General features: G+C 34.6%; 1 protein-coding gene across 1 annotated transcript in view; it reads left to right on the top strand.

Moving 5' to 3' along the window:
* PAPOLA (poly(A) polymerase alpha) overlaps positions 1–17,956 on the top strand; it is a 64,731-nt gene that overhangs the window by 43,260 nt on the left and 3,515 nt on the right. The window contains exons 15-20 of the mRNA XM_011951590.1: positions 2,105–2,226; positions 6,512–6,654; positions 10,264–10,364; positions 10,592–10,830; positions 15,035–15,097; positions 17,207–17,281. Coding sequence (XP_011806980.1) covers positions 2,105–2,226; positions 6,512–6,654; positions 10,264–10,364; positions 10,592–10,830; positions 15,035–15,097; positions 17,207–17,281 — 743 coding nt within the window. The remainder of the gene's footprint in view (positions 1–2,104; positions 2,227–6,511; positions 6,655–10,263; positions 10,365–10,591; positions 10,831–15,034; positions 15,098–17,206; positions 17,282–17,956) is intronic.

The following is a 17,956-nucleotide window of genomic DNA, read 5'->3' as shown; positions in this document are numbered from 1 at the left end:
TATAATTCTGTGTTGGGTAGAACTGTCCACGTTGAAGGATACATATCTATATGTTTCTAGCCATAGTACCTTTTAATCAATACAACAACAAAAATACCTCTACAGATTTTTAGAATGTCGTATGTAGGGTGATACTCCACCTGCTGAACACCACAGAAGTATTTTTTCCTGAAGTAAAAATTCTGATGTTAACTTATTTATGAACTAATAAGTCACGGATACCTACCTGGATTAGAAATTTGTTCTGTACTTTGCATTCAAATTAAGATGTTTATCAAAGATTACACTAATGAACCATCAAGATTTTCAAGGATGTTTTAGGTATTTTGGGAAGGAAAATTCAGTTGTCCTGTTATATTGAAACACTTTAATCCAATACTTTATGGGATTTTAAAAGAAAACAGATTTCACATATTCAGCACACAAATGTTCACTCCCAACACCTACCAGTTTCTTTTCAAGTAATTTTGGTTGTTCAACCTAGAGACCTTGGAATCAGTCTTTGACCCTACTCAATGTTAATCCATTATAAAATCTTTTTGCTTCCTCTTTCAGAATACATTGAGGTTTCTGCCACTTAGTACTATTCCCACTGCTTTCACCCTAAGTCCTAGCCACTGTAGTGCTGTTGGATCACTGTCATTGCCAAAACTTTCTCTTTTGCACTTGCGCCTTCAGCTGTTCTTACCTAGTGTCCAAATGATATTTTTAAGCCAGATCATGTCTTGCCTGCTTAAAAGCTTTGAGTATCTACTCAGAATAAAAGTCCAAGTCCTTGCTGTGGTTTGCAAGCTTCTGCCTGATCTGCCCTTTTCATTATGTCTGTGACCTTACCTCCTATTATAAGTTCTCAATCCTTTATTTGTAAGTTTTGGAGCCAGAAAGGTAATACAGTTAGTAAGTAATATACCCTTTGAGGCCTGGAGCAGCATTTGGTACTGAAAGACAGTATCATTTCTGCAGGGAACCATTGATACTCACATGGAGCAAAAGATAAAGACCAAATAGCCACAGCCACAAGTAGTTCAGAACAGGGTTTGTTACTAGATGAATTTTGTTTCCTATCTTAGAAAAACTTGTATGTTGGGAGTTTTTGGGATTTTAGAGTTGCACATAAGGGATTATGGATTTCTACTTTTCATCTTCTCCTTTGGCATTTTTGTTGTTTCTCAAATGTTCCAGGCATTTTCTCCTGCTTAGGGTATTTTGTTCTTGATGTTTGCTCTCTCTGGAATGCTATTTCACCAGGTACTCTCAGCTTACATCCTCATGTTCATTTAAATCTTCAGTCAGATGTCAACTCAGTTTCCAGGCTGAGCTTCCTATCCTACTCCCTATGTGGTTTTTCTCAGTAACACTTACCATCATCTGACATGGACTATAGGTTTTATTTTTTTCTTATTTATTCTATTCTCCCTACTGTAATGTAGACCCTTTGAGGCTACATTGGTCTTTGTTCACTGCTTATCTCCAGTGTCTAGAATAGTATGAATCAAGTATAGATGTTTCTTAAATATGTTTTGTATGACCGACTTTTACCTTTGGGGGCCCTCTGGATCTAAATAATTTGAATTTATTTAATTGTAGCATTTTCTTTTTGTACCTGTGACCTCTGTCATTTAAGTTATTACTATATATAGAAAGTATGTCATTACTTAGTTTTATCTTGCAGATTCTTGTAAAGGTACCTATAGGTATAGTTTAATAAGTTTGACTTATTTTGCAGCATGTGTTACATACTTGGGTAAAGTTTTAAGCAATAGTACTGGTAGCATAAAAGGGTATGAGTTTAAGAAACCCTTTTCCCCTCATTTCTGCCATTTCTTAAAGAGTTACTCTTTAGAGTTACTACTTTAAGAGCTATTTAAAGAGTTACTACACTGGAAGAATTAATACTTTTTGTGCTTTTATTCAGCGCATCTTGTGGTAAAAGGAGTTTGCTCAGGCAATGAATTATGTCGGATTAGGAATAGGTCTTGACTGATTTACAGGTATGCAGTATTGATGGAAAAAGGATCCCTACTTAGAATAGTTTCTCTGGAGTGAGTTTAACTGCCTTTATTAAAATGTTTCTATTTCTTGTAACAATTTCCTAATTGTATAGTTTATAGGCAAGCAATAAACAGCAAGATGTTTGAGGTGGATATGAAAATTGCTGCAATGCATGTAAAAAGAAAGCAACTCCATCAACTACTACCTAATCATGTGCTTCAGAAAAAGAAAAAGGTAAATTTAGAAAGTACTTACAAAAGCATTACTAACATAATGTTTTATGCATCTGGACTATCATTATTTCAGAATTCAGGCTCAGTTAATAAGTCCTATTTGAAATAGATGACAGCTTTTTAAGAATCTGTTTCATGGGTTTCATGGAGCAGTTTCATTATGTGAAATCTGACTCTAATCAGTTTTCTTGCACACAGTTGCTTTAGATTTTAGAAGGATTAGTAGTGATGCTTCATATCCTTACTTTGTATATACCCATATTCTCTTTAAGCACTTTTTATTCTTATTCATTTAAAAATCCCACATCAGTATTTAATTTTCTTTCCTTTAAAAAGTAAACTCAATTAAATTAGTAAGGAAATATGTGGGTCAAGTAAATTATGTGAGGCGTTTAAAAAATGAAAATCGCTTTTTTTGATGAATGTAAGAAATATAACATGTATATTATTTAAAAACCAAAAGTTGCTGAGTATAAAGGAGGTCATGAACAGAGGTCACTGAGTTAATATTTTGCATTACATTTTTCTAGTGTTAGTGCTTCCTTTTGAATAACTTAGAACTATTTTTTCCTTATTTGAACTTTAGTGAGCATATTGGAATTTTAGTGCACAGATACAAATTACATTTTTCTTAAGGTGATTTCAAAAATAGATGGTTTATTCTTATAATGTAATACTTCACAGTATGTAGCAGTGAAAATAAATGAACTACAACTGCATATACTAATATGTTGAATAAAAAAGCACACGTATGTGTGTCTCACTTGATACTTCCATATAAAGTTTACAAGTTTAAAAACTTAAAAAACAATGTATTTAGGAGAGAATGTGAAATAAAAGTATATATTACAGAATGACAACCACTGCATTCAGGAAAATGGCTGGTTGTCTGGAATTGGGGTTGGGAGGAAGGGGATGAAATTAATACACAAAAGACTTTAATTTTATAATGTTTTGTTTCTTAAAACAGAATATATTATGATACAAAAGCATTGAAGTTAATTAAAGACAGGGACTCTGGAGTGGACTGTCTTGTTCAAATTCAGGCTCTACTCTTTCCTACCTGTGAAATTTGAGCAAGTTACATGGCAAACATCTTGTTCTTGATTTGTCTCATCTTGAAAATTGTGGCAGTATTTTTACCTATTTTATTAGGTATTTCATGAGGATTAAATGAACCAATACATGTAAAGGGTGGTTTAGACTAGCTCCTGGCATATAATAAATGCTCATATTGGCTTTTGTTATCACATAACATCATTATTATTCACAACTTGGGGATAGGTAGATAAATGAGGAGGGGTGTAAAATCAGTTTTTAAGGCTTAAACGTGATGTTATTTTAAAAATGTTTTATTCTTAACCTAATGGTTTACTAAAAATTTAGTTAACTAGATAAAAATTGACAAACATGTACTATTCTCAGTGTACTATTTATACACAGACTGTTCAGTGCATGTTAACATACATTTATTGTAAAATTTTCCATCAAGCAGTTTTATTTTAAAACTAAAGTATCTATCTCAGCTAGAGATTAGCCTCAGGAAAACAAACCTAAAATATCAAGTTAAACACTTGCTTTCTAATTGTCCTTTAGTGTTGTATTATTAAGGGTTAATTAAATCAATTATACTTAAATGTAAATTTATCACATACAAAAAATATAAACACTTTGGACTCAGGTATGGTGGCTGAAGCTTGTAATCCCAGTGACTTGTGAGGCTGAGGTAGGAGGATCCTTTGAGGCTGGGAGTTCAAGACCATCCTGGGCAACACAGCAAGACTCCGTCTCTAAAAAAAAATTTTAATTAGCTGGGTATGGTGGCATGCGTCTTACAGTCCTAGCTACTCGAGAGGCTGAGGTGGAAAGATCACGTATGCCCAGTAGTTCAAGGCTGCAGTGAACTTATGATTGTGCCATTGCACTTCAGTCTGAGTGACAGAATGAGACCTTGTCTCTTACAAAATAATAATTTTTTTTAAAAAGTATATAAAGATTTTATGTTTTCAGAAGTGAAAGTAGATTGTTCTTTAGAACTTTGCTATTATTAGTATTTAATTCATAATCAAATAGCTATTAACAGCTATTTATAACAGATAATTAGATTTCTCAGAATCCTATATTCAGATTACCTTTTTAAGTTCTATTTCCATGACAGTACTGATATTTGGAACCATCCTGTGTAAATTTTAAGTAAATTTGAATGTAAGATGTTTTATTATTTCTTAAGGTATTATTTCTTTAAATATAGTCATCTAGAATATAAAGAGAATCATTAATGATTGGAAATTTGTTTTTTAGTCCAAAAATTCTATCAGATGAAGTAACTATAATTTCACAGCAAACCTACTTTTAACATTTTATTTATACACAGACTGTTCAGTGCATGTTACCACATACATATTTTTAAAAGGTTTTTGATGAAATTTGCTATTTTGTGACCTGCTTTTTTTTGTGTTAACATATCGTGACCATCTATCCAAATTATATTTTTAGTGGCTGTTTAATATCTCTTTATCTAGCTACAGTATGATTAAATCTACCCTGTATTTGAGATCATTTAGAGTATTTCTAAGTTTGCATTAGTAAAATAGCACTTTCTTGCCTCGTAAGTAACAAGTGTCTAGGAGTCAAGATCTATGAATGTTTTATTTGGACTCTTATAAATAGCTTCCTTTTATTAACTGCTATTTGCATAACACTGTACCAGTCCTTTTTATATTTAATGTTCCAGCAACCCATGGGTATTGTCTTTTAATAGCAGAAACTGAGGGGTTAAGAACCTTGCCCTGGGTCATGTAGTATGAACTGTGAATTGGACCTAAGTCTGACTGCAAAGTATGTGTGTGTGTTTCTTTCTGTAGTATGTTCTTTGTTTTATTTATCTTTTATTAAAAATTATGATAGAATATTTATGACTATTTGGCTTTGAGGTCTCTTGATACCAAACTTGATCTGGATATAGAAGCAAACAAAGCAAAGTAGCTTAATGCTGTTTTGTGTTTAGACCAACCAGTTAAACTTTCACAATTTATCCCCAACAGTGGCCTGTTAACTCACAGCTGTTAGGTCACTTAGGGAGGCAGGTAACTGTAGAACTCAGTATAATTTACTTACTGAATAAATCCTCATATCTAGTGGAGAGTAAGATTGGTAGCATTGTTGAATAGAAGAGATACTCATTTATAATATTAGGTACTTTTATTTCACAACTGACTTCATAAGCAAATGGCGTCACTCTGTCTTCCTCTCCTTTCCACCATATCTCACCTTCCCCATTTGATCAATTTTCATTCATGTACATAAGTGATATGTCTAGTGCTAAATCAAAGATAAGAATATTTTGTTATTTGGGGAACTAGAAAGCACAGAATGCAGGCACATATATAAGGAATGTGTTTTTGTCAACAGTATAAATTATTTTTGTTAAAATGTTTGTGTAGGTAAGTGAACCCAGGCTAAACATTCTGGGAAAAAAAAATGAAGCTGAATGTAATATTACAGTAGCACCAAATAGCAAAAATTTAAACTTTGTTACTAGAAAGCAACTTTAATTCCATGAAACCATCCATAGTTTTTGGTTTTTCTGCTTTATTTGTTTTGGAGTGCTTTGATTTTTAAGGAGGACCAACATTAGGATTTGTATATTATGTTTAGTTTCCAGAAAATTATTTCTGCTTTTCTTTTCACAGGATAATTTACAGTATTAAGCATACCATTTAAAAAATTCTAAATTGCAGTTAGAGCACTAAAGTCTCTCGCTTTTAAGAGAAGCTCTTTTTATTGACAAATAGTAAGGAGTGGCAATAAGTTTGAAATTTAAAAAATTTTATGTTTATTGTAGGATAATTAGAAATCTATATGTAAACAAAATCACTTCTAGACCCACTTTACAGAGAGTCATTGTAGTACCATGTTTATTGTTGAGACATTTTTTTCTTGTGTGTGTGTATATTTAGAGTTCTCTGGTTGGAGATTCTTTTGTTTTATATTACAGTGTTTTTAATTTGTGTTGTATCTTATGGTCAGTAGATACATTTAATATAACATTTCTTTCTCCTTTTTTCTCCCACATAAGAACCATACTTAATGTTGAGGCCTTCTTAGAAGAAAGTACTTGACTCCCAAATCATTGCCTTTTAGAATCAGCATGGCACATCTAACTTTCGTAGATTTAGTGATTTGTGCTTTTCAGTAAAAATCATATATGTTAAGTAAAAAGGTTTCCGTGTTTCAACATCTGGATGAAGTAAAGATATATTCAGTAAATGTTTCATTGTTTGCAGCATTCAACAGAAGGTGTCAAATTGACAGCTCTCAATGACAGCAGCCTTGACTTGTCTATGGACAGTGATAACAGCATGTCTGTGCCTTCACCTACTAGTGCTACGAAGACCAGTCCATTGAACAGTTCTGGCAGCTCTCAGGGGTAAGGAAAAAGAGGAAAACAGAAGTGGAGTGGCTGTTTGCTGAATCAATCAGATACATTCTTATTTTGCTATTAAAGTCATCTATTTAGAATGTTATTTTCATTCCATCTACTAATTTTTTTTAATAGCAATTTTAATTCCTAGGTTTGGGGATAGTACTTTTTGGTTTTGTCTTGTCATACTTAACATTTTATTTTTGAGAATGATAATGTCTTCAGTCAGATGTGACTGAATGTTAGCACATAAGCCCTCCAAGTTCATGTGTTTAGATGGCTACTGCTACAGTGCACTGTATGGTGTGCTAATGAGAACAGACAAAAGGAACAAAACCACCTTTCTGTCCTAGAGCTGCTTATAACTTTGTAACAAGGGAATGTATCTATGATAGTTAGGGAAACCTGTTTTAGAAGAGCTAGGTTATCTCTCTTAACATTCACAGCAGTTAAAAATTTAAAAATTTATTATTATTTTAAGAGATGGGGTCTGGCTGTTTTGTTTAGGCTGGCCTTGAGCTCCTGGATTCAAGCGATCCTCCTACTTCAACCTCCTGAGTAGCTGAGACTACAGGCGCATGCCACTGCCCTGGGTTTGAAGCAGTGAAAAATTTTCAGCCAGGTTCAGTGACTCACACCTGTAATCCCAACACTTTGGGAGGTTGAGGTGGTAGGATCACTTGAGGCCGGGAGTTCAACACCAGCCTGGGCAACATAGTGAGACTTCCATCTCTAGAAAAAAGTAAAAAAATTAGCCAGGTGTGGTGGTGTGCACCTGTAGCCCTGGCCACTAAGGAGGCTGAGGTGGGAGGATTGCTTGAACCTGCAAGGTTGAGACTACAGTGAGCTGTGGTCCCACCACTGCACCCCAGCCTGGGCAACCAGAGTGAGAGCCTGTCTTTAAAAAATATATATATATATGTGTGTGTGTGTGTATATAAATATATATTTATATATATGTGTGTGTGTTACACACATTTTGTTTGTTTTTGTTTTGTTTTTTGTTTTGAGATGGAGTCTCGCTCTGTCACCCAGGCTGGAGTGCAATGGTACGATCTCGGCTCACTGCAACCTTCGCCTCCCAGGTTTGAGTGATTCTCCTGCCTTAGCCTCCCGAATAACTGGGATTACCGTTACCTGCCATCATGCCCAGCTAATTGTATTTTTGTGGAGATGGGGTTTCACCATGTTGACCAGGCTGGTCTTGAATTCCTGACCTCAGGTGATTTACCCGCCCTGGCCTCCCAAAGTGCTGGGATTACAGGCATGAGCCACCACGACTGGCCTATATTACAATTTTTAAAAGGCGGTGTTAGAAGTCTGTTTGTCAGTTAACGTATAACTGATGGCAGAAGTGCAGGCTGGGGAGGATTCCCTGGATGAATGTGAAATAGAAAATGCTGAGGTGTCGTGGATTGTCTTTTCTTTCTTTTGGACTTCGTGTGTGTGATATGTTTTTAGGCAAATCATGCATAATCCAAAGACTTCAGGCCTGAATATGTCCTGTAAGTGTTATCATTTAAAAATTTTTTTTTTGTTTTTTTTTAAGTGAAGAAGCTTTTAATAAGAATTTTGAGATTTGTAAAAACCTTTGTGTCCTTTGAGTTTGTGCACGAATGTAAAATGTGTACAACTGTACTAAATTTCACAAGTTTAGTTTTGAAGTTTAGTTTCTTGAAGTAATAGTAACTTCTGTAGATAAAACTTCTGGGTTTTTAGAATATGATTGTATATTTGTTCAACAAGCATTGAGTGTTTATTATGTACTAGGCACCTTGCTAGCCATTTCAGGCTTTCTCCTGCATCTGTGATTGTTCTCTGGCCAACTGTCCTTTTCTTTTTATTCATTTAATATTTGTGCCCTTGAGGGCTCTCTCATTATTCTTGTCTGTTTATCCCATCTTCATATTGTCCCTGAGTGGTAACACCTTCTCGGTTGACTACATTTTACATTCATGTACCAATGATATCCGTAGCTTTAATAAGCTGACTGCTCTGTGGTTCCACATGGATGTCATGTAGGTACCAAAAATAAGTCTTCCAAGTGTTGCCTACCTCCTTATGGTGTCATCATTCACCAGTTTCAGAGTGTGGGTGGTAGCTCTGAGAGAGAGAGACAGAGAGAGAAACCAGAGGACTTTTCTGCTTTTGTTTTTCTTTTAGGAGATAATAAAAACTTGAGTTTTTTTTTTTTTTTTTTTTTGAGACAGAGTCTTGCTCTGTCGCCCAGGCTGGAGTGCAGTGGCCGGATCTCAGCTCACTGCAAGCTCTGCCCCCCGGGTTCACGCCATTCTCCTGCCTCAGCCTCCCGAGTAGCTTGGACTACAGGCGCTCGCCACCTCGCCCGGCTAGTTTTTTTGTATTTTTTAGTAGAGACGGGGTTTCACCGTGTTAGCCAGGATGGTCTCCATCTCCTGACCTCGTGATCCGCCAGTCTCGGCCTCCCAAAGTGCTGGGATTACAGGCTTGAGCCACCACGCCCGGCCTACTTGAGTTTATTTAAATGCTAATGGGTAGAATTTACTTTAGACAGGAAAGTTGGATGGGAGAGTAAAGGAGTGATAATTTGAGTTTCTTGAGATGACAGGAGTTAGTGAGATTTAGAACATAGATTGGGCTTTTTTATATAATAAGGAATAATAAAGAAAGAATAGGGGTTAATTATAGAAATAGGTGTGTCTCTTTAATATTTATACTTAGAATTTGGGGTAATATTTGGCTAGTGGCTTTTGGTTGTTAAGTAGGAAGGTCATTTGAGATTGACATGAGGAGAAAATGGGAGAGAAACTTCGGGGGAGTAAAGAGGGTTTAAAATAAGTTATTTTTAAAGTAAAATATTGAAATATCCCATTGTCACTTAAAGGTCTTTGTTTAACTGAGCCACTGGATGGGCTTTTAGAGTTTTATAAAACCCTTATACTTTGTATACAGAAATTTTTTTTCTGTTTTCTGTTTCTCAGAACATTTTCTCATTCATAACTTTTTAATTTTTTTTTTAAATAATATAGGTTTTTTTTTTCTTGTAGAGACGAGGGCTCACTGTGTTGCCCGGGCTAGTTTCAAACTTGAGCTCAAGCAATCCTCCCGCCTCGTCTCCCAGAGTAGCTGCTAGGATTACAGGCGTGAGCCACCATGCCTGGCCTCTTATTAATAAATAATTTTTGTTCAAAAAAATCCTTCAGTTAAGTCTCTTAGCCAAAATCAGTTAAGAATAGATCTTTTAGAACCACTCTGGTGATATAGTAGCCAGCCGCCATATGTGACAATTTAAATTTAATTAAAATTAAGTAGTCTCTCGCTAGTCATATTTTAAGTGCAGAGTAGCTATGTTTTAATAGTGCCTACCATATCCAGTAGCACAGATACAGAACATTCTGTCATCTCAGGAAGTAACATTAGACAGTGCTGCTTTAGAAGGTTTGTGTACTTTTTACTGTTGTTATACTTTGTCCAGTAAAGTCAGTTGCTGAAGTGTATGTATAGGAAGTAAAATCAAAGAATCATTTACTTTACAAAATAACTTCTGTACATGTTATAGATCATTGTATTTTATTTTTATTTATTTTTCTACTTTTAAATTTTGAGACAATTTTTATTTTTATTTTTATTTTTTAGCAGAAACAGTCCTGCTCCAGCTGTAACAGCAGCATCTGTGACCAACATACAGGCTACTGAAGTTTCTGTGCCACAAGTAAATTCCAGTGAAAGCTCAGGGGGTAAGGAGATTGGGTTTGTCAGGTTTGAGAATTCTTACATTATATTTGGTTTAACCTTCATTTTGAAAAGCGGGTTTGTTAAGTAGTTGAAATTCAGTTTTTTAAATGCCAGTTTATTTTCTGCATGTAAAGTTATTCATGAAATCAAATTCAGAGAAACAAAAACTTACAACTTGATACTGATATGGTTATTTTAATTTGTATATGCTCATATATTTACTGCTTAGGTACATCGAGTGAAAGCATTCCTCAAACTGCCACACAACCAGCCATTTCTCCACCACCAAAGCCTACGGTCTCCAGAGTTGTTTCTTCAACACGTCTGGTAAACCCACCACCTAGATCTTCAGGAAATGCAGCAACTTCAGGAAACGCAGCAACAAAAATACCTACTCCTATAGTAGGAGTCAAGAGGACATCCTCACCTCATAAAGAAGAGAGTCCCAAGAAAACCAAAACAGAAGAGGTATATATATAAAAAACATATTAGTTAGCCATGACAACACCAACTGCCTATTTTTAAATCCATTGGAAGAAAACTTAATGAACCAAAATAGAGAAGGATCAAGGAACAAAGCTTTTAGAAAATTGTAGGTGTGTCTGTAGTGTTTTAGTGCCATAGTTTCTCTTCACCTTTCCCATTCTTCTCAGTAACTACCTCTGCCATAAAGCTGTGCCCTCTCATTTAAACTTCTTTAGTGTGTGTAGTTAGCAGGTATTGTCTACAACAGAATTTAACATGGAATTACTTGTATTCTTAACTTATTATTCTCTAATGACTGTCTTTTTTTTGTACTGATTTTTTGATGGTCCTCTGGACAGTTTTTTGCTTCTATGATACAAATGGAGTTTTGAAGTTTCTCTACTGTACTTGGTATTATAGGACCATCGAATACTAGAGGTTCTCAGGGAATTCTTACTGAATGAAAAACAAGTACACACAGCCACGTTAGTTTTTGAGTCTTAAATGGTTAGCTCTCTAACCCTTAAACTTTCTAGCATCGTTTGCATTTTTTTTTTTTTTTTAAACTCCTGGGCATAGGCTTCTGCCTCCCATGTAGCTAGACCCACAGGTGCACGTCACCATGCCCTGCTTAGTTTTTTGCTTTTTGTTTTGAGACAAACAAAAAAGAGCCCAGCCTGGGCTCTTTTGCCCAGGTTGGAGTGCAGCAGAGCAATCTCAGCTCACTGCAACCTCTGCCTCCCAGACTCAAACAATCCTCCCACCTCAGCCTCCCAAGTAGCTGGGACTACAGGTGCGCACCATCATGCCTGCCTAATTTAAAAAAAGACTTTTTTTTGTAAAGACAGAGTCTTGCTATGTTATCCAGGCTTATCTCCAGCTCCTGGGCTCAAGCGATCCTCTTGTCTTGATCTCCCAAAGTGTTGAGGTCACAGGAACCACAATACTTTGTGAGCTTGTATTAACTTTTTATACTAGCTGGTTTACAATTGTTACAGTCTTAGTTTTGGGAAAACCATTAAAAGTGTACATTGATTTGGTATGAGTCTTAAAATGGAAGTAGTCTTGTTACACAATTTTATTTCTCCCTCGAGTCACTTTCATGTTGTTTTCCAATCAATGAGGCATTCGCTATTTCCCCAGAGGTGACAGTCTAAAAGCACCAATTTCATTGTGATTTTTTTTTTTTTTTTAGCTAAGAATGTATTTAGTAATTTACTTATTACAACAAAATTTCTTTAGAGTGGAAAAAAACCCTCTAGATTGCTTATGGATTCTATTATGTTTTGATTAAGAATGGTGAAAATTATTTTATTATTTAGCTTATTTTCTGAAGACTTTTTTTTTTTTGAAATAGCTGCTATTAACTAGAAGTAATCTGATGAATTTTGTCACTGTTAAGATGATAAATGAGAATGAAAGATGGGTATTGTATAGTACTTTAAATCCCCTCAGATTACTTACGATGCCTAATACAATGTAAATACTGTTTAAATTATTGTTATGATGTATTTTTTAATTTGTGTCATTTTTATTGTTGTATTATTTTTTATTTTTCCAAGTATTTTTGATCCATGGTTGGTTGAATTCGCAGATGCGGAATCCACAGATATGAAGGGCCCACTGTAAATCATCATAACTTAGAAGATGTGTTCTGAAAACTCATCTGTGTCTGTGTAATTATCTCTTAAGGCAGTGATTTTCCTTGTTGGTTGTGCAACAGAATTAGTTTTTGGGGTTTTTTTTGTTACTGTTTTTCAATAAAGATTTTAGGGCTTTCTCCAGACGAACTGAATCAGAGATCTTCTAGAAGTTAGGCCTGGAAATCCTAGAGCCCCGCTGCCCCATGATTGTGTTGTGCAGCAGCTTAAGAATATACTAAATTTTTGTGTCAGTTACACATTCAGACTACTGATACTGGTTTGAAGTTGTCAGGGCATTTCAGAATTCAGATTTCTTTTGACATTAGTAAAGTGTATTTAAGCATAATTCTATGCATTTAAGATTGGTTTGTTTTTTTTAATGTTAAAAATGGCACACTAACAGTTCTAAGTAAGTTTGTACTAGTGCAGTATTTTGCAATTTTATTTGCACTTAGGTTGGTAGAATAACACTTGTGTTTCTTGTCTGGTTTAGAAAAGCAATAAGAATATAGAATTTTTAAACTTAAGTATGGAAAATTAAAAATACATATGGAAGAGTCATTTTATGTACCTGTGTACCCATCACACAGTTTCTGTTATAATTAACTCTCCGCCAGTCTTTGTAATCTTAATTCTTTCAGCCTTTTTCGTTTTCTCTTGTGATTGAATTACTTAACAGCAAAATCTAGACATGTTTAATTAGAATCTTAAAAATCGTATCTAAGAATGAAAGCATTAAGAGTAAAATTAGCCTACTCACAAAAATTAACAATCTATTAATATCATCAAACATCTAGTCAGTGCTCAAATGTCCCGATTGTTTTAAAAATAGGCTGTTTGTTCAAATCTGGAAGTCGAAAAAGATCCCTGTGTTGCAATTGTTTGATATCTGTAAGTGTCCTTTAAAATACAGATTCCCTCCTCCATCCCTTCCCACTTTTTCCTGTAATTTTTTTTTTGGTATATATTTTCTCAGTCTGAATTTTGCTTATGGCATTTCTGTGGAGTTGATTAATAGAAACATAGCATTTTAAGAAGATAAGGGATATTAGATTATTCCATGGGCTAATCTCATTTCCTACCAGAAGAACTTGCTGTTTAGTGGCTTTTCCAGTTACAGATCTAGTTACAGTTAGAGGCAGGATTAGAACCCAGGCCTAAATCTCATAGTGCTTTAGTCAAAGAAATTTGCTGTAGTAGAAATAATCCTAATTTTGAAGGCCTTCTAAATTGGGTCTTTTATTCTCTGCTAATGAGTACTCGGTATTAGAAATTTTAGCAAACCAGAAATAAATACTGGCCTCACTCAGTAATGCACTAACATGTATATAAATAGGAGAATTTTAGATACTCTGAGATAGTTTAGTTCTGCTTAATGGTCATCATATCCTAAGGTTTTTCAAATAAATATAAATGGTAATGTAAAATAAAAATGGAAAATATTTGCTGTATTTCCTGGATTATATAGCTAAATTAACCTCTCTCTCTCTCTCTCTCTCTCTCTCTCTCTATATATATATATATATATATACACACACATATATATATAAAACTTTTTGTATGGAAAATTTCAAACATGTCATAAGTATAATGAACTGTCATGTTTGCATCACCTAGCTTCAACAGTTAACAACTCACAGCCAGCCTTGTTTTATCTACATACCCACATCACTTCCTTCCCCATTGTTTTGAAGCAAACCCCAGGCATAATAACCAAAAATATTTCTTTGTATATCTAAAAATAAGGACTTCTATAAAATATAAGTACAGTATATTTATCACACAAATATTGATAATCCATAGTTTTACATATCAGTCAGTATTCAGATTTGGCCAATTGTGACACATTACTATTTTTAAAGTTTGCGTATTTTCAGGGTACAAATAAAGTCCTTATTGGGATTGATTGATACTGTATTAAATCTTTTCTAAGCTGTAAGTTAGCCTGTGGTTTTTTTCTATGCCTGTTTTAAGAGTCACATGTAAAATTAAATTTTAATTCTGCTGAGAAAATAGTGTCAAAATAGTTCTTAAGACCCAAGCAAGGCGTTTCTCGAGTCTTGTGTTCTGTAGGATGTTAGTAGGTCGTACCAGGAACAAGGATTCTCTAGTTAACTAGGCTTAGGAAGATTAAAGTGGTGTTCCTTCTTGGTGGAATTGATTAGAACCTTCTGTGTGCCACTCTGTCTGAGGCTCCCAGAATGGGGGTGATAACTATGCCAAATTCCTAAAGTTGTTTGATCAGGATCTCTTTTTTTTTTTTTTTTCTTTTCCTTACAAAATATATTTCTATGAACTCTTAGTGGTTTTGGAAATGTACTTTAGGTGGTGATCTGCAGTAACAGTTTTCCTGATGCTTTTTAAAATTTTATTAGCTTCTGAAGCCAAATTTAATCTGATAAAAACATTTAAAAAGAGGAACCAGTTATCTATTTTAAGGTTATAGTTGATCTTACAGGTTTAATTATTTTGTAGTTTTAAAAAAGTTTATAAAGTAAAGCTTTGATTGGCAAATAATCTAAATTTTTCATTTTAGAGAATAAAGCTTTTTTTTTTAAAAACAGGATGAAACAAGTGAAGATGCTAACTGTCTTGCTTTGAGTGGACATGATAAAACAGAAGCAAAGGTATACTAATTTAGCCTTTAGAATACATACACAATTAAGAGTTCAGAAGATGTAATAGAAATGTCTCTCAAATATTGTGTTTTGTGCTATAGGTTTTAGATGTTTTCAGTGTTGTTTATGGAGAAGTATTTGTTCATTTTTACTGTTAATTATGTAATGCTGAACACTGAAGGGAATATAGTGGTGAGTGAAACACATTCTGTGCCTTTAAAGGAGCTTATAATTAAGTAGAGAAGATAAGTCATGAATGTAATTAATTACATTATCAAAGAAAATCAAAGTAATTGAGGGCTGGGGGCCAAGGGGCAAGAGAAGTAAGATGTTATTTCTGACTGCAGAAATAGCAGTAAATGTCTTCATTGAAGAAAGAAGTATCATTTGAAGTGGCCTCGAAGGATACATAGGATTTTTGACAGTCCAGGCTGAGATCATGATCTCTCTCTGTTGGGTTGAGAATATGGTATGATTACAAAAGCAGTTTTTGGCCTAAGGTTTTGGCTAGAACCTGGGGTGCATGGGGCTTGAACGAGGTGTAGATGGGGTGGAAGAAATTTTTTTTCCCCAAAATGTAAAAGACTCATTTTTTTCCGTAGAATTTGAAATATATTGAAGGCTTTTAACTTTCTTTTGTTGTGGAAAAATTAGAAATTCTCCCTCTTCTCCCAAATTATCCAGATTTCTCTGATGGATATTTTAACAAATACTCTCTTAGGTTTTGTGCGTGCCCTCATAATGCCCTTGCTTTATAATTTCGATGTACTTCGTAAACCAAGAAAAAAATGTTTGTGTCATTATGTAATCTACAAAATTATTAATGGCTTCACAGAATGCCGTCTTAAGGCTGTGATTATTTTTATCCAGCCTATTTCCTACCCATGGCAATTATTTCCATTTAAGAAAGAAAGCTGTGCTTTCCTACTGTAATACTGGTTACAGCTGAATATCATATCTGCCATTCGTTCATGTTTATTTACTTAGCATAAATTAATGGAAGAAGAATTATTGAGGAAAATAGTATGTTTAAAGTTTGGTATACATCACTGAGTTGTCCTCTAGGAAGGCTGCATGTCTTCCATTCCTACTTCTTACATCTTATTTACCTTTTTTAATTTCATAGGAGAAAGCAGTGTTTCATTTTTCTGGGGTATAGTTTCATTGAAATTGAAGTTTTCATATTTTGATTTTCTTTTTTAAATTGTTTTGTTTTTTTTTTTGAGATGGAGTCTTGCTTTGTTGCCCAGGTGGGAATGCAGTGGCGCGTTCTTCGCTCACTGCAACCTCTGCCTCCCAGGTTCAAGCGATTCCCCTGCCTCAGCCTCCCGAGTAGCTGGGATTACAGGCATGCACCACCACGCCTGGCTGATTTTGTATTTTTAGTAGAGATGGGGTTTTACCATGTTGGCCAGGCTGGTCTTGAACTCCTGACCACCTGATCTGCCCACCTCGGCCTCCCAAAGTGCTGGGATTACAGGTGTGAGCCACCAGGTCTGACCTATATTTTTATTTTCATATGTTTGTGTATATATTATTTTCTTTTGTGTACTGCTTTTAAAAAGTTTAGAGTAATGGTATGACATACTTTACCCTGTGTTTTCTGATGAGTAGAATCAGTGCACTGATTACTGAGGAGGGGTGAAGAGACCATAAGGAGGGAGAAATCTTTTTTAGACATATTTTCCACTTTTAATTAAAGGTGTGGGGTTGTTTTATTTAGTAGTGTTGAATTTTTTTTTTCTCCCTCAAAACTAAGAACTTTCCTTGGGTTTATGCTCTGTTATTGTCGGGGCAACATTTCATGATGTGCCTATGTGTGTTTTTAATTATCGTTTGCTTAAAATGTCCCAAGTTGGAGCTGGTTGGAAAGTCATGAGCTGTTTTGACCCATGCTTTATAAGATTTAAGTAGGCAAATAGAAATTTATTAATATCTGAAATGGTGAAATAACCTACAGCATCTACACACTAGGTGTTTTTGTAATGTAGTCACATCTTTCTCTTGATCCCTCCTGTCTTCCAGTTTGTCTTCTTTATTAGCCACCAAACCCAGTTATGTTCTTTTATTCTTTTTTTAAGTCTCTTTTCCCCCTTCCCCATCCTCTTTGTCTCACAGGAACAACTTGATACAGAGACAAGTACAACTCAATCAGAAACTATTCAGACAGCGGCTTCTCTGTTGGCCTCTCAGGTACTAAGTGCAAAAAGCAAGGAGAATTTTGTAAATGTCCTGAAGATTAGTGTGGTATATTGAATTAAAGTGAGAGTTCATAGAAGACTATTAAAATTAATCTTTGTGAAAGTAATTACTTACTAGCCTATAAACGTATTTATTGTAGTTTTAAGGCAGGGCCCTGGATTTGACGGAACCGTTCTCTGGGACTGTTTCGATGTTAACTCATCCGCTTATATTAATATATTATTTGATACTGCAAATCATTTAAATTTTCACTAGTCACTTATACAGGTTTCATATGTAGGTTTTATTTGTAGGTCAAAGAGTGAAATTCAAACTAGGAATGAACTAAAAAACATTCTTCATGTATTTCTTTTGCAAAGGCTAATTTATTTTTATTTTAAAAATGTATTTCTGCCTTATTTTTCCACTACTGATTTCAGTTAGTTATTTAATATAGCCCATAGCTCTTCAGAATTACTTTTTCATTTGTCCTAGCAATTCTACTTGTGACAGACCCTCACATACAGAATCTCACAGTAGGCATCTGGAATCTTTTTTCATTGATTTGTTTGTGAACTTTCATTTTGTTAAATAATTTTCTTCTTGAATCCTTTCACATGAATGAACCCTAACGTCTAGCTCAAACTCTGACACAAAGTAGATACATTCTTTAATAGATGATAAAAC

Source organism: Colobus angolensis, unplaced genomic scaffold (assembly GCF_000951035.1).
Source record: "Colobus angolensis palliatus isolate OR3802 unplaced genomic scaffold, Cang.pa_1.0 Scaffold32, whole genome shotgun sequence".
In the NCBI taxonomy this organism is placed as follows: Eukaryota; Metazoa; Chordata; class Mammalia; order Primates; family Cercopithecidae; genus Colobus; species Colobus angolensis.
Note: the sequence above shows the minus strand (reverse complement) of the source record. Positions and strands in the feature narration are given on the sequence as shown.